This window comes from Grampus griseus (assembly GCF_964374135.1).
Source record: "Grampus griseus genome assembly, chromosome: 18".
Taxonomy (NCBI): Eukaryota; Metazoa; Chordata; class Mammalia; order Artiodactyla; family Delphinidae; genus Grampus; species Grampus griseus.
Window position 1 is genome coordinate 55,909,941 of NC_139012.1, and position 26,362 is coordinate 55,936,302.

At 35.1% G+C, this 26,362-nt stretch overlaps 1 protein-coding gene across 3 annotated transcripts in view; it reads left to right on the plus strand.

The window, feature by feature from the left end:
• DGKH (diacylglycerol kinase eta) overlaps positions 1-26,362 on the plus strand; it is a gene marked incomplete at its 5' end in the record, with an annotated part of 172,228 nt that overhangs the window by 117,670 nt on the left and 28,196 nt on the right. For all 3 annotated transcript variants that reach the window (XM_082675918.1, XM_082675917.1, XM_082675919.1), the window contains 6 exons: positions 1,595-1,679; positions 8,523-8,608; positions 14,967-15,066; positions 16,574-16,844; positions 17,536-17,658; positions 20,909-21,034. In XM_082675918.1, coding sequence (XP_082532044.1) covers positions 1,595-1,679; positions 8,523-8,608; positions 14,967-15,066; positions 16,574-16,844; positions 17,536-17,658; positions 20,909-21,034 — 791 coding nt within the window. The remainder of the gene's footprint in view (positions 1-1,594; positions 1,680-8,522; positions 8,609-14,966; positions 15,067-16,573; positions 16,845-17,535; positions 17,659-20,908; positions 21,035-26,362) is intronic.

Below are 26,362 nucleotides of genomic sequence, written 5' to 3' on the forward strand. Positions count from 1 at the left end.
GCTGTCTGCAATGAAATCCAGACTCTACTTCCCAGGGGCTTTCAACACTGCACTCTGTTTAATGCACATACTCACCAAATGGGTCTGTAACTTCTGCTTTCAACTCTGCTTAGCTGGTACCAATAAGCATCCCTTCCTGACTTGTGCTGCCACTTTCTCCTATTTCATCAGCTCCAATCATTGCCTATAAAGGGAGGAGGTATAGCGTGGAAGGTGCAAGGACATTTGGGTGGATTTCTTTCCCAATTCTTTAACCATCCTTTGACCAGAGAAGTATTGCCAGATATACGGAACTGGACTTTCATGTTTCCAATTGTGATTTTCCCTATTTGAAAGTTTACAAAGTTTAATTGTTTTATTTGTTGCTTGTATTACATCTGTTACTGCACTAGAATACAAGCTTTATTAGAAAAGTCTTATTCAATTTTGTATTTCCAGACTGACCCTGGAATACTGTCACTTTGAGACGTTCAGTACATACCTGTTGCGTGGATGAATGAAGGGATGGATGACTTTTTGTGTTCAAATGTGTATTTACAGTATTCATGTCAAGAGTTGAATAGTAGCTATACACATCTATTTCATTTATACATCCTAACATATAACCTGTGTCTTTTGGGGAATTCTCTCAGAATTTGAATTTTTATGCAAAGACTTATTAGTCTGAATGATGCACTAGGCTCTCTTTACATACTGATGCTAATCTTGGGATTTTCCTCTAGGTTCTATCACTGGCATCCACTGTGATATGCTTTTCTTAAAATCCATGTGTTACAGTACCGCTCTTATTATGCTTTGTGTCTTTGAAAGACCTTTTATTTCACATCCTGTTACTGACAACAATAATGTCCCTACCCAATTGTTCTTCCCAAATTTTGAAATTAGTTTAGATAGAAGACTGGATTTATCTGGAGTTGATTGCTTTTCTCTAACACCAAATGATTCAATGTTTGGTTTGAAATTAATATTTACAGCTAATTGAAATAAAGTTGCCTCAATTAAGTATTATTTCTATTAATTTTTTCCTCTCAATCCCATGCTTACTTTCTTAATGTAAGAAGGACTATTTATCTAATTTTCATAATTTTCATTTCATGTCTGTATAAGCTGACTTGGCAAGACAGATTGTTACGTGCAGAATGATTTATTTTTCGTAGGTACTACGCGTTTGTTTAATCTAGGACATGTTTTAGAATTTAGGGTTGTGACCCATTAGCAACTTATATAATCTAGTTAGAAATTGCAGTGAGCATTATTTAAAAAGTGAAACAGAAAGGAATAGAAAAGTCAGAATGCTTTGCACCTAGTGAAGAGGAGAGGTCTTGTTACATATCTGCATTTCTTACTGTGGGCCATAGCCTTCAGATGTTTGGAAGTCACCAATCAGAGAATTGGTAAGATATGGAAATCATAAATTATGAATTCAGCATTTTATGAGATTACCAAAAGTCCATCTTTTCCCATATTTGGTTATTTTAGACACAGCAAACCATAGTTCATGAATATATGTGCATCTGTGTGTATGTGAGGTAAGAACAAAGTCAGTTTATTAAATTTTAAAGGAATTTTAGACCAAGGATTTTTCTCCCTTCAGGTGGAGTATAATGACCTATGAACTCAAATTGCCAGCAAAGGCTTCTCTACTTCCAGAACCTCCAGAAGCATCTGAAGAATTTTATGTAAGACTTTAACTCTTTATCTCTTTGTCATTTGAAAACGGGGGTGAGTGTCTTGAACAATAAAAAACATATAAGATATGGTAGTATGTTCACTTAATGGTAATTTTTCTTGTTTGGGGTTTGGTCTCATTGACTGCTTCTGGTCTTCTCCTCCAGAGGAAAGAATCCTTACCATCTAGGTTAGTGTCCTTTCATGACAACCACCCTGGGCGTGTGATTTCAGCCACATCACTCGCCTTTGTGGGTCACATCTTCATGGACCTCAGCTGTTGAGGAGACCACAGTGTTGGGAGGATTAAAGGAGGTGATGAGTGTGTGGAAAGCACCAGGCATGCAGGTTCCCTTGCTCCCACCCTAATAGTTCTCCCTGAATATTCCACCTGCCTATTTACTCGTACCAACCGGGCTCCAGGGAAGCCAGCTGATGCCAGGCTCCTGTTAGCTTTCACTCATCTTCTGCTTCACCCGTGAGCACCTGTTTGAATATTAGATGTTCGCCCAGCTCCAGACACACATCAATGCTTACTCGTCACCAGAATATTGTATTAGAATTTCTCTCTTCCTGCTTTCCGTGCTGTGTTGAGGATGCATCAGGACAGGCCTCTAGGTTAAGTCTGTGGATCGAGATAAAACAAAGGAAGACAGTGCACTTCATTCCATCCCTGCTACAGACCATTAATAACTGCAGTTTTTAGACGTTCTTAAAGATTCAGCATTCTGATTAAACCTCAAAGCACTGGAGATTTAAAACAACCTAATTTTCAAAGGATTATTCTCTGACTCACTAAGACCATTTGATCTATGATAGCTTATTTTTCCCTCTAGGAAAATTCATCTGTTTATTTTACAGTTGAAATCTTTGTTTTGTCCTCAAGAAAATTAGGATCATGTCAAAACTAAGGAAAGGAATGATAACTAGAAACATGGGCTATTTCTTAAAGAAGCTAACTGTATTTAAATTTTTTCCCTGATATAAAAGTAGCAAAAACTGCTTCTAAAAATTTTGGAAAATACAAAAATATATAAAAAAGAAGGTAAAAATTTTATTTACAGTCCTGCCACCCAGAGGTAATTACTATGAAAGATTAATATATTTACTACTTTCTTTCCAGCAGCATTTTTGTTTATATTATTATTTTATTCAACTATAAACATGTTTTCGTAGGAACCAATCTTTTTTCTTAATAGTATTTTTTAAATGTTATTAATTTTCTCTCCAAAGAGACAAAAGGGACATTATTTTGCTCTTCCTACTTCAAGATGTCCATTTCCTAGCATATAAGATAAAGTCAGACAATTTACTTTTATCATATATGTAGTCACTAAATATGAGGTACAATCGTAACTACATGGAAGAAAGCTCTTTTTTAGTGTAAAGGAGTTTTGAATGAAACTTCATGTATTTTGCTTTTTTATTAAAGTATTTCATAACAAAGAGATAGTGTGCCTTAAGATTACAGGTTAAATGAGTGTTCTTTGTCACTCTGACCAGTCACTTTGTGACTTCTTTGCCTTGAAAACTGAAATAAAAGTGAGCTAAATATTCCTTCTTCGTAGGCTCAATCTAATGTTTCAGCTTATATTTTTTAAGTAAAATATTTATTTTGGATTCCCTTATGCATGATTGTGAAATTACTGTTTTTTTCGATTTTCCCTAAAAGGCCACAAAATGTGGTCGATCTTCTTATTAACTGTTAGCATTCTGCTGGCGCCATAGAATTATAGAGCTTAAGGAATCATGACAGTTTTATTGATTAATTCCTTATGGCCATAATTAAGTAATTCTATTTGTTGTTGTACTTTTTGAACATTGTAAGAATAGTGATTCCATGATTTCCTTCAGTAACAATGATTCTATTGCTTAATGCTCACTATCAGAAAATGTATTGTTTACATTTAATGTAAAATCCCTATGCCATCAGGTTCTTCTCTCCTCTACCCCTTGGCGAATGAATATGCATCTCTCCATTGGCCTCATACTAATTCACTCTGTTCTCACCTCAAGTCTCAGCTTAGGTATCACTCATTCCAGGTGTCCACCACTCACTCCAAGTGGTCATCCCTCATCTCCCAAGTCCTACGTCTGTGTCTTTCTTCAGTAGTTCCACAGCCCCCTTCACCTTCCATCATCTTACTGCTATCACACTGTAAGGATCAGGCAATGTATATTATTCACTCACCATTAATTATATTGTCACTCACCATTAATTATATTGTCATCTGGTACGATGACTAGCACAAAGTAGACAGTGAATTAAAAATTAGTATTGTTAGGGAATTCCCTGAAGGTCCAGTGGTTAGGACTTGGCACTTTCACTGCTGTGGCCTGCGTTCAATCCCTGATCACGGAAATAAGATCCCACAGGCTGTGCAGCACGGCTTAAAAAAAAAAAAAATCGTATTGTTAAATTTCTTTTAATCTAAATACCAAACTGTATTAGAACAATGGACATCTTGACATCAAAGCCCTCTGGCCTTATGTATTCCTTGGAAGCCAGATTCCTACTGCTTTCTTTTTGGATTAAAAGCTTTTTGATGCAGAGGTCATGTTTTTGGTCTCTTCTGTATCATTCCCCAATCATACAAGTCTAGTAAGTCTACAGATGCTTGTTATCAATGCCAAGGTAATCAAAGAGAAGGTGTGAGCTTCTGTACCCCAGTCAACTCCCTGAAAACACAGGAGAGAATGGCCTCAAATTTCTGGAAATGAAAATCTTCTGATTAGTTTATTTCTAAATTTACTCTTACTGAATAATAAAACTTCTTTCCCCTCAATTCTGTCTGTTTTCTAGCTGCTTGGTAATAGCATGCTATGAAGTTTTAACTTTATGTTTTCTTTCATTCATTCAACAATATTAAGTGCCTGTTGGTACCTGGGACTGGAAATAAAAGACTTACCCTCTAGTTTCAATCAGCTTAGAGCTATGTTTGCCAAGCTGTGTGCCAGGCACCTCAGTGAACTCAGAGGGCTACCATGAGATTCTTTTAAATTTCAAAGAAAACATTGTAATACTCAACATCTGTTGGACATCACAGAAACTACTAGCTTGAGGTAGTACACAGTTTAAATATTAGGTTGCACTACATTCCTTTTGATGACATTATGTTTTTGTGCAGCTGGATTTTCAGTAGCTGCTGTGATATAAAGCAAACTCCACACAAAAATTAGTGTTGAATAGGAAATGAGGGTATCACGGTCCAATCTGATTCTAAGGTTTGAGATGTATACAGTGCCCACAGGCTCACGACTAGTTATTTAAGAATGAAATGAGGTATTTCTTTTCTTTTAATTTATGTGTATTATTTTTTCAAATAGTTATTAAGTTGTCAGGACATAAATACTTATTAAGCTGTTTGGACTTAACTACTACTAAGTATTTCTTTTGGCCCAGGGGCACTGTGACGAAATTACTAAGACGCTAAGGATGCATGAGCCCAGAAAGTTTGGGAATCCCTGGTCTAGTGGGAGGGCCAAACAAGGAAATGACCAGCAATGTTTAAGTTATTTTCAGGGTATAATGATTGCACAGAAGAGCGGGTTCTTAGCCTGGTAAGTTCAGTGAAGTCTTTATAGAGGAGGTTGTACCTAAACTGGGTTTTCAGCACAAAAAAAGAGAAGTAAGAATTAGCTAGTTGAAAAAGAGCATTACGCAGAGCTTGATAGTAAGGACCTTGGTACATCTGGGGCACTACAAGTAATTCTGTAGCGTTAGAGCGTGTGGTGCAGGGGAAGGGTGTCAAAAGACAGGACAGAGGAGAGGAAAGGAGCGTTCAGATCATGGAGAGTCTTACACGTTAGCTGAAGACTTTTGACTTTCTCTAGAAAACTTAGACGTGTTAAGCTGGGTTGTGGCATGATCAGAGTTGTGCTTTAGAAAAAAAAATCACTCTGTTATGAAGTGGAGAATGGTTTGAAAAGGGGCAGGAGAGGAAGCCCAACCAGGAGGCTGTTATAGTAATACACCTGATCAATTATGAAATTTATATTTGACAGATACAATTAGGCAAAGACCAAGACTTGCTTGGTCAGGGTGTGTGTGGGGGGTGTGATGGAATAAGCCCCAGAATCCCTACTTGTAGCTTGTCTGCTCTTCATTAGCTGTGGTTCTTGGGCAAATCACTCACCTGAGCCTTAGGTGCCTTGGCTGTAAAACAGGACAATGAATAGAATAAATACATACAAAGTATTTAATCACAGTGCCTGGTACACTATAAAAAACGTCAACTGTTATTACTTTACCTTCCTAAGGCTGCTAAGTGACTACATAATAGCTTAATAAGTGGCATCGATAATTTTATCCCAGCTTCCCTGGTGGCGCAGTGGTTAAGAATCCGCCTGCCAATGCAGGGGACATGGGTTCGAGCCCTGGTCTGGGAAGATCCCGCATGCCGCAGAGCAACTAAGCCCCTGCACCACAACTACTGAGCTTGTGCTCTCAACTGGCGAAAGCCTGTATGCAGCAACGAAGACCCAGCACAGCCAAAAATAAATAAATTTATTAAAAATAATAATAATAATTTTATCCTTGGATATAGAGGTTATTTCCTTTTCCTCTGGAAAAGGTTGTACTCTATGCCTTTGGTTACTTTTAATGGACAAAAACTTGGATTTTTTAATGTAAATTCAAATGGAATTGATAGTTTTTCTCGACCCTCTTATGTGCTATGACGGTCTACCCTGTAGGGAAAAGAAATAAAATCAATTTTTTGGAAGAGTATTTCCTTCCTTTGCTTTTTTAAGATACATTTTCATTTTTCTGATCTTAACTGTAAAGATGTGGTTTTTAATGTTTAGACCAGGGATCAGTAAGTAGATTTATCAGTCAATACAATATTGTGTGAAACTTTGAGGTTCCTCCCCTCTCCTCCTTTCTTTCAGGTAAAATTTCTTTTCCATATGTGCTCTGCCTTTGAAGGCAGTAAGATAGAAATTTAAATCAGTAGCACACTGGTTGCCATTGGTGGCAATGGGTGTAAAGCAGGACTGAGATTGCTTTGGGAAGAAGCTAGTCAGGAAGGCTTTAGAGGGGGACGGGTAATTGAATCTTCATTTGTGTGTGAATAAACTGATGCTGATTGGTAAAAAGCAATGAAAGGTTACCTGAGTCAGAAGAGCATTGGAGGCCAGCTTGAATAGAGCAGATAGTTCATAATGGACATTTTTGAGCTGTGTGACATGGAATAGAGTAGAGGCAAACATTTGGTGGAAGGCTCTGAATATGAGGCTGTTTAAATATTGTGCACATTTTTACGTATTAGGAAGATGTGTTCTTTCAACAGAATGTTAAAGTTTGAGTCAAATAGATCAGGGGATATGGGATTCCTTTAGCATTTTGATTATTTCGTTGAGAGAAATACTTATTTACATGATTGAATGACATGCATTCAGCATTTTAAAAACTTTTTATTGAATTACACATACAGAAAAGTGCACATATCATAAACATACAGCTTGGTAAGTTTCCAGAAACTAAATGAACGCATGTAATCAACACCCAGACACAAGGCAGCATTACCGGTACCCGCCCCCTGCCCCGTGTCCCCCTTTCTTTCATCACCCCACCTCCCACCCCAGTAACCACTATCTTAACTTTTAACAGCATAGGTTAATCTTGTCCGTTTTTGTACTTTATAAAATAGAATCATGTTGTATGTGTACACGCCTTCATTTCTGAATTCTTTCCCTAAATATTATGTCTGTGAGATCCATCTGTATTGTGACATAGTGGTACACCATGCATTCTCATTGCCCTGTAGTATTCTGTTGCACGAATATACTACAGTTTTTTATCCATTCTACTATTGAATGGATGCTGCTGTGAACACTCTAGCACATGTCTTTTGGGAAAGCACACCTGCCTTTCTTTTGAGTATAAGCAGAAGTTGAATGGCTGAGTCCTACAGTGTTATGCATACGTTCTGCTTTAATAGATACTACCCAGCAGTTTTCCAGAGTGTTTGTATCAATTCATGCCTCCACCGCAGTGTACGAGCATTCTGTTGCTCCACAACCTTGCCAGCACATGGCATTTTCCAGTCATTGCTGTTGTTTTCCTTTTAACTATTCTGCAGATATACAGGGGTGTTGCATTGTGGTTTTAGTTTCTGTTTCCCTGATGGCTGATGAGATTGATCACCTTTTCATCTGCTTATGGACCACTTGTATATCTTCCTCTTTATTTATTTTTTTATTTATTTTTCACTTTTAAAATTTTATTTATTCATTTTTGGCTGTGTTGGGTCTTTATTGTGGTGCGCGGGCGTCTCATTGCGCTGGCTTCTCCTGTTGCGGGGCATGGGCTCTAGGCGTGCGGGCTTCAGTAGTTGTGGCATGTGGGCTCTGTAGTTGCGGCACACAGGCTTAGTTGCTCCGTAGCATGTGGGATCTTCCCAGACCAGGGCTCGAACCCATGTCCCCTGCATTAGCAGGCGGATTCTTAACCACTGCGCCACCAGGGAAGCCCTATCTTCCTCTTTAATTTCTAGTCTTTTGCCAATTTTTATTAGATTGTCTCGCTTTTTTTGTACTGACTTGTAAGAGTTTTTTTTATATATTCAGCTATTTGACATTAGTGAAATTTTTAATGGATTTTATGGATTTTTCTAAGAATATGAATTAAAGAATTCCAGAAACAAAGAGCCTTTCAGAGAAAGGAAATATTTATCTATTTTGTATAATGACTCTTTCACATATATTATTTATTTCATTAAATCCATTTATATTTCATTACAGCCATTGCCATGTGTCAGATGAGTCAAAATGGTCCCATTTTTGAAGCAGTAATAACTGAGTTGTATAAATGCCAGAAACAATAATACAGTGTGAGTTTTTTATTTTTTCAGATGACAATTTATGAAGACTCAGTTGCAGCTCATCTTACAAAAATCCTCAATTCTGATGAACATGCAGTGGTCATATCGTCTGCCAAGTGAGTTGTGGAGTTCAAGTCATGATATAGTTATATGGTGAAAATGAAAGGAAAGCTGTTTCCTACCACTTATGACATTTCTTCGTGATTTCCGCCCCCCAAAATATCTGTGAAGTAGGTTATAGAACTAGATATACTACATTTGCACTGGTTTTTTAAAAGCCACCTTAGCATCTTATTTGCAGTGGAGTTTATTTAGAGGCTATTTTTTTGAGGCTTAATTCGAAACATTTTTGTCAAAAAGGTACAGTGAATGTTTAGAATTTGATTAATCTAAGTTCTTATGTAAAGAAACATTTATGATTAATTATGATGTGGAAAACACATTTCGCTATAATTCATTATTTCCATAAACACTACTATTCAGAGATTGTTTACACCAGGAAAAGGAAAATAATAATGAGATTTTTCAAAATGACATTTCTCAGTATGTTTAAATGATGTAATTATATTTGAATTCAAAGTTATCAGATTTTAGTTAAGTTGATTCCATACATGGAGCCAAAGCTCCTTGATTTTATTATCCTGAATGTTGCCTGTCTGGCATTTAGGATTTAGTCTTGAAGCACCCTATATTGCTGTCATGAGAACTGGAAAGTCAAACTACAGGAAGGAGTGAAACCCACTGAAATTTTCAACTGACGAGCAAAAGTAACAGCATGCTTTAGGATTCAGGCTTAGCAAGGAAATATTACTGATATACAGAAAGAGGAGAGAAAGGGAAGGGAAAGAAAGGGAGTGGGGAAGTGATGGAGGGAAAAATACACAAACTTTACATGTTACATACTTAATTTGCAGAGAAGTCAAGGAAACACAAAATAAATCACGAAAAACAAATTTGCTTGTGACCAAAGCACAGATGTAGTGACAGTTGCTTTTGGCGCCATAACCTTCAGCAACAGGAGATAGGACTGAGCAATAGGAAAAGAGTTTACAGCAAAAGGCAAGGGAAGCACACTGGTTGCCCAGATTAGTGGGCTCCAGATGCGCTTTATTTGATGGGCAGTGATGCTGATGGGTTTTTTGGTTGATGCCTCGATTGGGTGTTTTTTAATTAGTTAGATTGCTTTATGGTGAAATATACAAATCTCTACTTTGTCCCAGGCCTTAGCACTCCCTATCGTCTTTCTGCTCTTGGGCCAAATTCACATACCAAAGTTACTTCCTCTGGTATTTCTTAAGTGACTTCTATGAGGAAGACATTTGCATTTGCCACCCTTGCCCTATGAGTCAAGTGCCTCTTTATGGGACATTTTAGAGGACGTGGCTAGAAAAGATTGAAAGTTGCAATGGAAACTTTTTAAAGGTATAACAAGTTATAGAATTATTCTTTAATACAGTTAAGTAAATATTTTATTTGGCCACCTTTCTTAGTTCAGATGTTAGCAAAGCTTTAATATTGGCTTTCGGGTGTTTGATTACTGCCTCTTTTACATTTTATGTGTTTTTTATTTCTTTAAGATGATAATTGACTTATAACTGTCTTTTTTCAAATAAAATTTTATGCAGAATCCCAATATTAAAAAACTAAAATTTTATTTTGTTGGCATTAATACATTGGATAGGATTAAATTATTAGTTATTTAACAGAGAAATAAGCAATAAGGTTATAGGTGGCAGTTGTATGTTTTATGCAGTTTCCAATTATTTCTGTATTTTATGTTGGTTACATGGTCGTAAGGATGCCATTTTTATTTAATCGAAGACAATTTCCTTACGACCATGTAACCAACATGAAATACAGAAATAACTGGAAACTGCATTAAATATAGTACGAGATTTGCACAAAAAATAGTGAATTCTAAAGTAAAAGCTCTTGTATGCCTAACAGTTACTTTAAAATGTTAAAATCTTATATTCTATATTTTAAAATGTTAAAAAATTATATTCTAAATGAAATTTTAATCAAGCTTTCGTGAAATCCTTGATATATTTCTGAAAAACAGCTTGAAAACCACTGACATCAGTCACAGTGCTGTACTATGTCAGTCTGAGGCCCTAGATGAGATTCAACCATTTGCTGGCTTTGTGACCTATGCCTGTTTTATCAAGTGTAAGAATGGAAAGAATGCCTGTCCTTCCTGCCTCATGGAACTGTTAGGGGAATTCACTTGAGTAATGAAATAAAATTAGAGCTTATAAACTACAGAGTGCTGTATTAAATGATGGTATCATCACCTCATGTTTTACCCAACTGCATTTCACAGTTTTTCCTTGACCTCCGCCTGGCTCCTTGTCTAGGCTCTACTCTTAGCCTGGCTTTGGATTCCTCCCTGACTAGCTCATTTGCCTTTAAGCAGATTCTATTACAACCTTGGTCCCCTCTTGTCCCTTGTCTGAGCTCCCAGGCCCACCCAGATGCCTGAACTGTACAACAGCAGGTTAAAATTCTGGGGGATTTGCCATAAAGAGGTTCAAGAGAGAAAAGAGAGGACAATGTGTAATAACTTTGTACCAGTGAAATAGTATATTTTTACTTTGACTTTTGTTATGGATTTTTTTCAAATATGCAAAAAAGTAGAGACACTAGTATAATGATTTCCCACCATACCCATCACTCAGCTTCAGTATTTATCAACATTTTGTCATCTACTCCCCACTTTCTTTTGCTGGAGTATCTCTAAGCAAATCCCAGAAATCATTTTATTCCACCTTCAGTATGTATATCCAATAATCTTTTTAAAAAGTCTAATAAAATTAATAATAATTACTCAACCTATATTCCATTTCCCCTAATTTTCTTGAAGGTTTTTTTAGACAATTGATTCGTTCAAATCAAAATCCAAACAGGGCATGTATTGCATTTGGGTTTTATGTCTCTAAGACTTAGAAAATCTATAATAGTTCTCCCTACTTTTAAAAAACTGTGTTATTTGAGGCACGACATATACACAGTAAAGTACTCAAATCATAAAGGTACAACTTTATTAGTGATTAGAAAAAGATAATACACACACACATTCACATCTACATTCTTTTAACTACCACCTAGATAAAATAAAGAATTCCCTTCTTTTGTTAATGCCATTTACTTGTTGAATGATACACTAAGGCAGAAGGTTTTAACTAAACCTCTTGTGTATGTTTATATTTGTTTCATAAAATAGTAATTCCCAGTAGCTTAAGCTATTTTTAACCATGTTAAAATGTTGAAAATGCTGATGGAAAAGCTGTATTTCATCAGCATAGCTAATAAGTAGGTTAACTAATGTAGTTCATCAACATAAAGTCAACATTTCCTTGACTTTGTAATTTTGTCAGTTCAGTAATGGTAACATGAGTTATCTTCTGAGATTCAGAAGGACTAATTAGTCATTATAGATGTGATTTATTAATAAAAATAAAAAACAAGTTATTAAGTAAATGCAATTTATTCTGTAGACAAAAATTCTCAGGGACTTCACTGGTGGTCCAGTGGTTAAGAATCCACCTTCCAATACAGGGGACATGGGTTTGATCCCTGGTCGGGAAACTAAGATCCCACATGCTGCGGGGCAACTAAGCCCATGCACTGCAACTACTGAGCCCTTGTGCCTCAACTAGAGGACCCACATGCCACAAACTGCAGAGCCCATGCGCTCGGGAGCCTGCGCGCCACAACTACAGAGCCTACAGTGCTCTGGAGCCTGCGTGCCACAACTAGAGAGCCTGCACACTGCAACTAAGACCTGATGCACCAAAAAATAATAATAAATAAATAAACATTTTAAAAAAAACCTCTCAGAAAATGGGAACATTAGCGGAAAAAATAATAAAATTGGAACCATTGTCATAGAACCATAGAATTTTAGATTTAGGATCTATCTTAGAGATAATTTAGGCAAACGCCCTCACTGAATAGATGAGGTAAGATATGTAGTTAGAATATTTCCTCAGAGCACATAGATAGCTAGGGGTTTTAATATATTATGCATTGATGTTTGTAAATTACCTTTAATTTCTGATTGGAACTTTTAAATATCAGATTAAAAATGAAGTTTTCAGGTACTGACTACCAACTTGTGGTTCTGTTTGGGCACCATTGCCGTAGTTTTCTTAGTGTAGCATTTGCATGTTTTATTGTCATTTACCCCTATTAAAAATAAGTGGAAAACTGATAAATGAAGATGCTGTTACCAGTGATAAGTATAGATCCCATATATAACATAATTAAGATGATAGTGGAAATCATAAAGCATGCTAGCTGTGTGGACTGTTGTTAGCTTCAACTGAATAATTTGACCATGTTCAGCTTGGAAGAGAGAGAACAAAACTAAAGAAGTACAGTGCTGGATATACCTCATCAAAACGATAACTAATGTTAATTAAATGTGGAATTAGGAATTTAGAATGTTTTTAGCTCTATGTGAAGATCCATGTTCCAGTTTCATTCATTTGATTTTTTTACATATTTTCTGGAAGTCTTTATGTATTAAAGTGGGAAACTATATCAGTTGGAGGATGTTTTTTGTGTTACTATAGTAAATACATCTTAAAACTGTTTTTCCCCAAGTTTGCAAGTTCCTAGTTGGTGTGACTTTGAAATCACACTGCTTTTAAGTATACGTTTTATTTCTATTTTAAAAACCTCTGCATTTACCATTTAGGTATAACAAAAAGTGAATTAATTCCTCCAGATTATAAATATCCTCTGTCTTCTGGAACATGGAACTTAGTGGACCATAAGAGTCCCCCAACTAAGTGGCAAGCCTTCCCTAACACAGTATCCTCCTCTCTCCCTGAGCCTCTGTCTGCCTCAGCAGCATGGCACAAGTGAGGAAGCACCTCTGCTGCCCCTTTCATTCCTAGACTGATGGACCGACAGGCTCTGTCCCTAGGAGTTAGTGAAACGCCAGCAAAAGTATCTATGATAATGTTACGGCATTATGCAATTTCACAAATCCAAGAGGAAAATTTATCAACACAGTGTTGTAATAATAACAAGGAAAACTTTTATTTTGGAGTTCCGTAAAGAGGAGGGAATGTCATTGTTTCCTCTTCTTAAACGTGGGACGTCTTAGAAAAACTTACAGTAAAGTTCATAGAAGAAATTTCATAGTAGCCTGTCTGAATATTTCAAGAAATTCCATAAAAGTATTATACATGAACAAAGAAGACCAAACGTGACATGAAACACATGAATGAATCTCTAATAAATGGTTAGCTAGAGTCTCTGTAGAAATCTGTTTAAAAGCCCAACCAAAAAGTTTAAAGGTTAGGAAGTATTACCTTTTGTCCAAGTGAAATCTAGAAATGGTTGCCAAAAATAACAAACAAAACAAAAAATGTTAGGAGTGATTCATTTATTTCTTAGATGATAGATGTGAAGGTTTGAAGACTCTGTGTGTGTGTGTGTGTGTGTGTGTGTGTGTGTGTGTGTGTGTGTGTGTGTACCGTATCTATTGAATGGCTCGATTTCCTAATACTTAAGTATCTGGAAAGTTTATGTCACTCCCATACCAGAGAAAATTGTGAGTATAACAGAAAAAAAATAATTGCTGTAATCTGGGGTTTTTTTTCCCTAAAATTCCTCAACCTTTATCAATGTTAAAGAGAAATATTATTATTTTAAAATAGTCTGATTTTGTTTTCAAAATCACTTTATAAGTGCTTGCTACAAAAAGCTGGTCATATACCATTCTGTTGGTTGTAGTTTCTAATCCAACACCAGTTCTAAAGACTTTTGACAAATTTTTTGATGTTTCAGATTTTTTTCTTCTAGTCTATTTCTATTGCAAAGAAACCAAATGTAATTAAAAGAAACAAACAAGTAAACCATATATTGCTGACACGAACAAGACCTAAATTCAGTTAGTCTGCATGGTATTACATTGGTTATCTTAAGGAAAAAAATGAATGGATTTACAGAGACTATAACTCAAGTCAAGAGGCAGGTTGGTTTCCAGCATAACGCACAACCTCTTTCCTCTTCAGGAAGAATATAGTTACCTATATAATGAATAAGAGAGCAACAGTGACACCATTAGTGACAGATTTATTCTTGTCTGCTCAACACTGAAAGTCCTGTTATAAGGTTACATAAGGTGCAGAAGATAATGCTTTCTTTTTTAAATAAGGTCTACAACTACTCTTCTCAAGAATTTTAAAAATTTAAATATTTGAGAAAGGCTTGTTATAACCTTAAAATGACTTATTTAAATTATGTAGAGCAAGGTTTATTCATGTATCCGTTTATCACTTCTAATGTCTTGAACTTCTATAGGACATGTTACACAGCAAATACAAGTATGGGTTTCTAAACAAATGATCCCGATATTTTAACAGTTTACTTAACTGTGCTTATTTTTAAATATGTTTGTAAATCAAAGCAAATCAGCCTACCGAGTTTCCTGAATTGCACAATTTCTTTTCTTCAAAGGGTACTTTGTGAAACTGTAAAGGACTTCGTTGCCAAAGTAGAGAAGGCGCATGAAAAAACGTTGGAAAGAGCTGTTGCAGCCGATGCCGTGGCCAATAAAGTAAGCGGGAAGTGTTCAGGACATGAAGGTGTTTTACTGACAGTGTTAATATTGAACTGTGTTTTACAGCTAAATTGATTAAGTGGCTTTCTTGCCAAAATATCTTAAACCAAGAGAAAAATTACTTTTGAATCAGATAGGAGGGTTTAATACATGCTTTATGGTTAGTCCCTTTAATATGTAGGAAAACTGCATTGCTGAAGACCAACACGCCGAACTTGATAACTCAACTCCTTTTTGCCACTGATTGACATTTTGAAGGAGAAATGCACAGTAGTCGGGTCACATGGGGGGAAATGCTGGGAAGTTGGCTTTCCAGCGGGAAGAGGAATGGTTTTCCACTTCCAGGCAAACCTTGGCCACTCAAGTTCCCTCCCAGCATCACTGCTTGGATTTCCCAGATGTTATGATCCTCGGCCTCTTTCAGGGTTCTGTTTCTTGCTTTGCCTTTTTCTTTATAGATACTTCTTTTCCGTTGTGAGCTTTCTGAGGCTCAAATAAGAATAGTTTACTGAACCTTGAAAGCCATCATCTTTGCTTTCATTTGTTCACGACAGGGCATTCTCACAAAAGGCTTGGCTCTCCTGGGCTTTGCAAAGGAATGATCTTCCCCAGCTGTAGATGGTGGTTTGATTGAGTGGAAGGAAAAGAAAATAGAAATATACATTTGAAGTTTTCAGCCTCTTTCTCTTGTTTTTCTGCTCTGTGGAGAGCTTCAGAAAACAGAAACCCTCTGTACTCACACTTTTTTCTCATAACTATCTCTGCTGTAACTCTCTTTTGGCACGTCATCAAAAACAAAGGGAGGCGGAAGGGACTGGAAGTTGTGTGGAGGTAAACTGTATATTAGGCAGTAGCATCAATAGCTTCAGTTCTAAATGTTTCTTTACTCTTAAAAATTCAAGAAAAGCAGAAAGAAACAAGGGCCCAGTACTTGTTTTCTTTCTGTATCGTTCTGCATCGTTCTTCCTTATCCTGTGCATATTCCTTTTTCTCTTTCTTTGAGCCAATAATCCCTTAAGTACTGTCACTCCTTTGCAAGCCAAAGGTTTGAAGGTGAGTTTACAAGACTCAGACAGGCTTGGCAGTGCCGTAAGTTGATTACTTAAAAAAAAAAGTTTATGCAATGTTTTGTATAATGTACAGCAAATTTTGTATAATGTGTAAATTGTTAATGTAATGTGTCACTTTATCGTGAAGCTTTCGTTGTTTTCTTTTAAAGAAAAATAGCTTTTGGAAGATTGTAAAGATTTTCACGTGTGCAGTGGTGCTTGAATAGTTCTGGAAGTATAAATCAGTAAATTTACAGAATAATTGTGCTGTTTTTTAAAAAAATTATAAATTATTAAGTCCATAGCTGTCTAAGGTATAATTTATAATAGATAACCAATTAATGATAAATATCAGTGTAGGCATCTTTCCTCTAAAAATCAAAAACCATTCATTTAAACTATCACTTTCCATCTCCACTAAATGAAGATTCATTACCGCGTTTTTGTTTTCTTAGTGTTCAGTTCTAAATGAGAAGCTTGAACAACTGCTCCAGGCTTTGCACACAGATTCCCAGGCTAGTCCAGTTCTCCCGGGCATCAGCCCTGTCATTGTAGAAGATCCTGTGGAATCGTCCAGCGAAGAATCCTTGTGTGAAAGCAAGGAACAACTCTTGGATGACACTACAAAACCTTCCTCCCAGAAAACTGTCAAACCGAGGGAAATAATGCTGCGGGCAAACAGTTTAAAGAAAGCAGTGAGGCAAGTCATTGAAGAGGCCGGAAAAGGTACACATTAACAAAAGTAACTTCTGAAGAAGGGAGCAGCATTCCCGTGGCAAGCACAAGGGAATTTTCCTGTTGGTCAGCCTGGACACACTTTAAAAAGTTTCAGAGATAAAGTACACTGGAAACATTAAAATAAAGTTAAAAATTACCTTTAAATCATATTTCTAAAATTAAAATTTTTTTAAACTGGAATCTGTTAAATTCTTAAAGATTATCAAACCTATAAACTACTTTGCAAATATTTTAACATTTATTTCCTAAATGTTGATGTTGCTTTTTTAAGAGTTTATAAAAGTTACACCTATATTTTAATTTTTTGTATTAATGTAACATGTATACTTCTCTTAGAATTTTAGTAGTAGATTAGAAGTTAACTTTAATATAAATAATTAATATTCAGAAACAGATTGTAACTTGTAATTGGACTTGTATTTCATTCTCTAAAGTTCTTATATTTTATTTTTCTCTTCCACTAAAAATATAATTTTGACAATTTAAAATATTTCCTTTTATAATCTCTAGTACTTAACAGACATCACATGACCCCAAAGTTCATTGCCAATCAGTGCTTATTTGTGAATGTGGAATCTCTTTGGGTTTCTATTTCAATTTTCCTTTTTTAAGCATATTTTAATATTTATGGATCTTATTTTTGCTTGTTCAAACATACTTCTCTTCTGGGTACTTAAAGTGATGGATGACCAGACAGTTCACTCCTCTGAACCAGTTAATCAATCATTTGATTACGATAGCACAGAAACAGATGAGTCTAAAGATGAATCAAAAGAAGATGATGCAAAAGCGTCATTAACTGGTAAGAAAACTGTGATAAGATTATTTTGGAATTAAATAAAATGTAATTCTGCTTTTAGTTTTTGAAAGGCCTATCAGTTTGAAATAAACTATTTGTATTTTTATTTTTAACAAGGTTTTTCAGAAGTTAAAGCTTAGATATTCATGAATGCTAAAATAAGGAAGGTAACATTATTTAGACCGTTGTCAAGTACTCTCACATCCCTTTTTTATCACATGATCTAGAAATCATCATAATAAACTAAGGATTTGGGGACCAAATGTGGCTAAGTATCTTAATTTTCCTGAAGAAAGAGTAAACACCAAAACAGCAGATTTTAACCTATTTTAACCCTCAGATTCCTTTGAGAATAATATGGAAGCTGCAGGCCTCACATGCATAAAACTTGACATTTAAATAATTTATCAGTCCCTTGAGTTCCATTGATCAGCCTAGATAGCTGATAATCCTTATCGCTAAATTAAGTTTTTAAATCATAGGACATCTAGTTACAACCCTATCTCTACTGAAATTATTTTTGCCAGGAAATTATTGTGTAGTTGCTTGAATAATATTGCTTGAATAATATTAACTATTTCTCTACCTTTTAGGTTTTAATTGAAAATGAATTTATACTTTTAATTTTTCATGTTGTATGAGGGAAAAAGTGTTAATTTACTAGCATAAAACAAGCAGAAATATTAATGAAGATGAGAAGATAATATGAAAATAATTACATAGTACTAATGAAAATCAATTGATATTATATCACAACTGTTTGCCATCATTAAATTTTTGCTTTTACTTTCATTACATATAAACTTGGATAGATTACTTAAGTTCTCTGTGGTTTCCTCATTTGTGAAATGCTATAATGATAATAGTGATGATAAAATGATAATAATGTACCTACTTGTTGTGACCTTTAAATAAGTTAACACACATTAAGTGCCTAAAATAGCACCTGGTACATTGTGCTGTAAAGGAGTGTTTGCTGTCATTATCACTATTATGATTATTGTTACTACTTCCACTGTTGTTGCTAACTACACTAACTTTGAAAGAGTAGTCCTTAATTGTATTTAAAACTCTTAGAAACTTTGAAATTAGACCATATTATAGACCTCACATGTCTGACATACAACCAGTGCTTTTATATTCTACATCCTTAGTCCTTTTAGACCTCATGTGTACCTATTCCAGCACACAACCCAATTTTATAACCTTAGATCTTTTAGACCTTAAATGGCCCCACTGCAGAATATAATCCAACGCAGGCATATTTTACAACCTTGCCCGATGGTCATTGAGCCTTCGGACTACTCACTTTCACTTCGTCCCCCTCTTATGGTTAGCTCTAATTCTTAGGAAGTTTTTTTTTTTGTTAATGTATTGAGCTTTATATATTCTTCCTTAAATTTCTACCCATGATTACAGTTATTATTAATAAACTTTTATGTATGATAATGTTAACAGTAACAACTACTGACATTTGTGTAGGGCTTTATGGCTAGTTTAAAAGCAATTTTACACACATCATTTCACGATATTGAAGATGACTCTGCTGTGCGGCAACCCTGAAATGATACTGAAAACAGCTTTCATGGCATCATAGTCTCTTCCCACACATTGTATCTTCTTTTCCACATTCTCTCTCCTAAATTGTTTTACCAATCTAATTTGATGATTTTATACTTTTTTTTTCTGGTTGTACCCATTTGGTCACTATGATACCCCATTAAAATACGATGCTCCGTTTTGAGCAATATTCTCCAGATATTTCTGTAATGCAAGAATACTCCAGTACCTGTACGCTACTCATTCTGGACATAATGAATGGCTCTCTTTGGAGGATTGGTTTTTTAGCACTCATTGGTAATGGTTTTCTAACCAGCGACCATCCCACCTTACTATATACTCTCATGAATTTGACACTTCCATTATAGCCTGCAAAGGAAACCAAAAAAATACAGATATAGTGGTGTAGATATCGTTATTGAAATAGGCATAGATTATACAAGTCTTTATGGAGCAGTATTTGATCTTATTTTTTGGCTAGTAATCCAATTTAGTGGGAATCAGTAGCAGTAGAAGTGTTTCTGTATTAATCATTAATTTTTTGAAGCATATTCATTGTATTATCATTGAATAATATAATAATTCTTACATCTGAGATGTGCAAAATACACATTAATATGATCAATGAAATGTTATGTTTAAGAAGAACCATGAAACATTAATTTAGTTACCTGCAATGGAAGATCAATCTTAGTCACTAGAACACACTCTGTTTTTTATCAGAGATGAATATCAAAAGGTTATTTTTATTAGAAATTAGTTCCAGGGCTCCCATCTGTCAAAAAAAAAAAAAAAAGTGGCTGTTCTGCTACTTTTCTTTAGTGCACCTGGACTGTTTTTGAACAGAGAGATGAGTGTGTAAGATTAATATAGTTAGTTTGTAATTAGTCTTAGGGAGAGTAAAGATAATTAAGTTTTAGAGTATTTTTAAATTGAGTTTGAGGATTACTGTTTTTTTAAACACCTGCCAATCGCTCCTAAATTAGTTAAAGATACTATTTGCTCTCCATTAAATTGCCCCAGTTTAGCTAGAATTAAATCTCTCTTTTTGTTGTTTACTTTGAGAGTAATTCTGTTTTGGAATAATTTTTTAAACATATTGAGCTTTTATAAAAATATGATAAAACTGTTTTGGACAAATCATTGTCTTGAGTAAATAATTAATTGGGAAGTACAGGAAAAGTATATTGGTTTCATTTGAAAAAATAATATTTTTCCTTCCAAGTGTAGAAGAAAATGCTACTCATGTTTCACTGTTAGCTCTGGGAATTACATTCCTTAAATTTTATCATTTATCCAACATTTTTGAGAAAAGGATTGCATTGGTAGTATACACTGCAACACATGTTCCGTTTTCAAAAATTGTCAGGCTTCAGAATTTCCTTTTTTTTTAATAATGGGTTTCTCACATTCAAATTATGAGTATCACTGACCTTTAATTACGGTAAGCATCTATTTTTTATTAATTGCCATCTGTTCAAAATGGGAGATCAAGACTTCTAACTGTGGCAGACTCCTTCCACATAGTAAATCCCAAGAAAATGAACAGAAAATGGTAAAAGAATAAACACAATGTAATTATTTTTGGTTCTACTGATTAAACATGTATGAAATTGTTTCATGTCATGAGTGTGTAAGGACTTGCTTATTTTTATAACTTTATCTCCTTTTAATCTGGACTTTTTGCCAACAGTTAAAACTGCACCTCGGTCTCCAGATGGCCGGGCAAGTCGTTCCCAAACTGACTCTGGCTCTGGTCCTGCTGTGGCAACCAGTAAAGAAAACCTCCCAGTGCTCAATACCAGAATAATCTGCCCAGGTAGTACAGATTCTGAAACATGGTGTATTTTTAAGTATTTCCGTGAAAACGTATAAGTACTCATTTTCCTGAACTATAGAACTGTGTTCTTTTTTTTTTTTAAGATTTATTATTTATTTATTTTTGTTTATTTTTGGCTATGCCGGGTCTTAGTTGTGGCACCGGGATCTTCGTTGAGGCATGCAGGACCTGTCGTTGAGGCGTGTGGGCTCTTCATTGTGGTGCGCAAGCTTCTCTCTAGTTGTGGTGTGCGGGTTTTCTCTTCTCCAGTTGTGGTGCGCAGGCTCCAGGGCACGTGGGCTTTGTAGTTTGCGGCATGTGGGCTTAGCTGCCCAGCGGCATGTGGAATCTTAGTTCCCTGACCAGGGATCAAACCTGCGTCCCCTGCATTGTAAGGCGGATTCTTTACCACTGAACCACCAGGGAAGCCCCTAGAAATGTGTTCTTAAAGGTAAATATTCCTTTAAGAAAATGTTCTTGGTACTCTTGTAAGTCAGAGTCCAGATCCTTAGACTTTGGTGTGTACAAGAGTTGCCTAGGAAGTATTAAAGCAAGTGTTTCTGAACCCTGCCCTGAGAAATTCTGATCGAGTAGTTCTAGAGTGGAGCCCAGGAATCTGCATGTAGGTACTCATGGTAAATTTGATCTTATATTCTACTACCTTTTATGTATCTCCATAGCCTTCCCTGGATAAAGACTTGGGATTAGGATAATATTAGCAGAAACCAAAGGACTTGTGTGGAAAGGATGGGATGTAGATGTACATGTCTCAGAGGTCTCCTTAAGTACCATTTGTTTGACTCAGTGAAAACTTTCCAGATTCGTTCCAGAGTAGATTGGAACCCAAATTACACCCTGAAAATCAATTTCTCCTACAAATTATTTTTAAAGGTGAATCATAATTCAATAATAATAGTTGGAGACTTTATTATCCCACTTTCAGTAATGAATAAAACAACTAGACAGTAAGAAGGAAATAGAAAATTTGAAAAACACATAAGACAAGTATAGCTAATATGTCTACAGAACACTCCACCTAACGATAGCAAAATACATTCTTCTCAAGTGCATATGGAAAATTCTCCAAGATAGACCATATATTAGGCCATAAAACAATTCTAAATAATTTAGAAGGATTGAAATCATACAAAGTATGATCTCCAACCACAATGGAATGAAATTAAAAATCAATAACAGAAGGAAATTTGGGAAATGCACAAATATGTGGAAATAAGTGGGTCAAAGAAAAACAGATCACAGAGAAATTTTAAAAAATACTTTGGTATGAATGAAAACAAAAATACACCATACCAAAATTTATTTGATGCAGCTAAAGTAGTGCTAGAGTGAAATGTATTAAATGTCTATATTTGAAAAGTAGAATGACTACAAAAACCTAACTCTCCACTTTAATAAACTAGAAAAATAAGAGTAAACAAACCCATAACAAGCAGTAGGAAGGAAATAATAAAGTTTTGAGTGGAAATAAGTGAAATAGGAGAATATAAAACATTACAGAAAATCAGTAAAACCAGAAGTTGGTTCTGTGAACAGTTTAACAAAATTGATAAGCCTTTAGCTAGACTGACCCAGAAAATAAGAGAGAAGATTCAAGTTCCTTAAATCAGGAATGAAAGAGGAGACATTGCTATGGACCTTACAGAAATAGAAAGGATTGTAAGGAAAAACTATAAATATTGCATGCCAACAAATTAGATAACTTAGATGAAATGGACAAACTCCTAGAAACAGGCAAACTACTGAAACTGATTCAAGAAGAAATAGAAAATCTAGCTGGATCTATGACAAGGAAAGAGATTGAATTAGTAATCAAAAAACTTTCTCCAAAGAAAAGCCCAGGCCCAAATTGCTTCACTGGTGAATTCTACCAAATGTTTAAAGAAGAATTAATACACCAGTCCCTTACAAACTCTTCCAAAAACTAGAAAAAGAAAGAACACTTTTCTTAACTTACATTTTATTTATTTTTTATTAAAGTGTAGTTGATTTACATTATCATGTAAGTTTCAGGTGTATAGCACAGCAATTCAGTTTCATACATATATTCTTTTTCAGATTCCTTTCCTTTATAGGTTATTACATAATATTGAGTATAGTTCCCTGTGCTATACAATAGATCCTTGTTGGTTATCTATTTTATACATAGTAGTGTGTGTATGTTAATCCCAGCCTCCTAATTTATCCCTCCCCCCACGTCCCTTTCCCCTTTGGTAACCGTAAGTTTGTTTTCTTTGTCTGTTAGTCTCTTTCCGCTTTGGAAATAAGATCATTTGTGTCTTTTTGTTGTTGTTGTTGAAAGAACACTTTCTGACTCATTCTGTGAGGCCAGTATTACCCTCACACCAAAACCAGTCAAAGACATCATGAGAAAGCTATAGACCAATATCCTTGATGAATAGTAACACAAAAATCCTCAACAAAATCCTAGCTAACTGAATCCAACAACATATAAAAAGAATTATACACCATGATCAAGTGAATAGTATCCTACTAATGCAGAATTGATGCAACATATGAAAATTAATCAATGTAATATACCATCTTAATAGAATAAGGAGCAAAAACTATACAATCATCTCAATAAATACAGAAAAGCCATTTTAAAAAAATTCGACACCTTCCAGGGGTAATACCACTCAACAAACTAGGAATAGAAAAAAAACTTCTTTAGCCTGAGAAGGGCATCTATGAAAAACCTATAGCCAACCTCATATTTAATGGTGAAAGGCTGAAATCTTTCTCCCTAATATTAGGAACAAGACAAGGATGTCCCAACTAGCCACTTCTAGCCTTGTTGGAGCTGGAGCTTCTAGCTTGGGCAATTAGGCAAAATAAAAAGAATTAAAGGCGTTCAAACTGGAAAGGAGAAAGCAAAACTGTATCTCTTCATGCTTTGACCTTGTATATAGAAAATCCTAGGAATATATACACACACACACACACACACACACGCACAATTAGAGCTAATAAACAAAAACAACAAGTTTTCAAGATAAAAGAGCAATATATAAAAAATAATTGTATTTCTGTACACTAGTAATGAACAATCTGAAGATCTTTAGAAAATAATTTCCAGTAGCATCCAAAATAACCCAAAAAACTGAGTAAATTTAACCAAGAAGCTGAACTATTTGAACACTGAAAACTATAAAACATTGTTGAAAGAAATTTTAAAAGACCTAACAAAATTGAAAGACATCTGTGTTCATGGATCAGAGGACTAGATATTACTAAGATGGCAGCTCTCCTCAAATTGAGCCAAAGATTCCACACAACCCTTATCAAAATCACAATTGCCGTTTTTGAAGAAATTGATAAGCTGACCTTAAAATTCTTAATGGAAATACGAAGAACTCAGGATAGCTGAAAAGTCTTGAAAAGGAAGAACAAAGTTGAAGGAAAATCACTTTCTGATTTCAAAACTTCCTCCAAAGCTACAGTAATCAAAACTGCATAGTGCTGCCATGAAAATGGTCATATAGATCAATAGAATAGAACTGAAAGTCCAGAAATAAACCCCTACATTTATGGTCAATTGATTTTCAACAAATGTGCTAAGACAATTATTTAATGAGGAAAGAATAGTCTTTTCAATCAGTGGTACCAGGGCAACTAGATATTCACATGCAAAGAATTATGACGGACCCCTGCCTCACACCATATATAAAAATTAACTCATTATGGATAAAAGACTTAAAGGTAAGAGCTAAAAATATGAAACTATAAAATGAAAGCATAGACATAAATGTTCATAACCTTGGATTAGGCAATGTTTCTTAGCCATGACTCCAAAAACACAAACAACAAAAGAAAAAAAGATAAATTGGACTTCACTAAAATTAAAGATTTTTGTGAATCAAAGGGCACTGTCAAGAAAGTGAGATCCAATCCACAGGATGGGAGAAAATAGTTGCAAATAATATATCTGATAAAGGACTAGCATCCAAGATATATAGATAAATCTTAAAAAAATCAACAATAGAAAGACATATCCCAATTTAAAAATGGGCAAAAAATCTGAGTAGACATTTTCCCTAAAAGTTATTCAAATGTCCGATAAGCACATGAAAAGATGCTCAGCATCATTACTCACAGGGAAATGAAGTCAAATCCACAATGAGATACCACTTTACCCTATTGGGATGACTATCAAAAAAAGACAGATAATAACAAATATTGGCAAGGACATGGAGAAATTGGAACTCTCATACACTGCTGGTTAGAATGTAAAATGGTGCAGCCATTTTGGAAAACAGTTTGGCAGTTCCTCAAAGGGTTAAACACAGAGTTAACATATAATCCAGAAACTCTACTACTACATATATACCCATAAGAACTGAAAATACATGTCTGCACAAAAACTAGTACATGACTGTTTTTAGCAACATTGTTCATAGCAGCCAAAAAGTGGAAACAACCCAAATATTCATCAGTTGATGAATGGAGGAACAAAATGTGGTATATCCATACAATGGAATATTAGTCAACCATTAAAAGGATGAAGCGCTGATATATGCTACAACATGACTACCCTTGAAAACATTATGCCAAGCAAAAGAAGCTCAACACAAAAAGGCACATATTATATGATTCCATTTACATGAAATGTCCAGAATAGTCAAATCCACAGAGAAAGAAGATAGTTTAGTGGTTCCCAGGATCTGAGAATAGGGGGCAATGGGAGGAATGGAAAATGACTGCTAATGGGTAAGGGGTTTCTTTGGGGGAGTAATAAAAAGTTGTCAATTAATAGTGATCATCGCACAACTTTGTGTTTATACTACAAACAACTGAATTATATACTTTAAAGGAGTGAATTTTATGGTATGTAAATTATATCTTAATAAAAATATTAAAATAAAAAAGATAAATCCAGAACACATTTGGTTCTGGAAAGGCTTCCATGTCTAGAGGTCATATCTCTCTTCAAACCTGGAGCCCTGGGATGAACCTTTCTGGGCTGAAGCTGTAAATATGGCTAACCTTAAAACATTTTAGAAAATACTGTACTTTTCTATGGGGCATCTGAAATATGACTCTTCACCTCTTCAAACTGTTCTTTTCTCTCACCAGCATGGTTGTTTTGTTCATCTGTTTACTTATTTAGACATAAAGGGAACTGTCATAGCAGAGTATACCACTGCATATTCAAAACTATGAAATTAAATGACAGAATAAAATTCATCTTGATTTTTTGATAATCAGCTAAACTTTGTAGTTAAATAATGAACGTCTTCTAAGAGGAGCACATTGTTGAGGAAAGAAATGTTTGCTAACGAAAGGACTTTTTTTCCTCGTGTTTCTCAA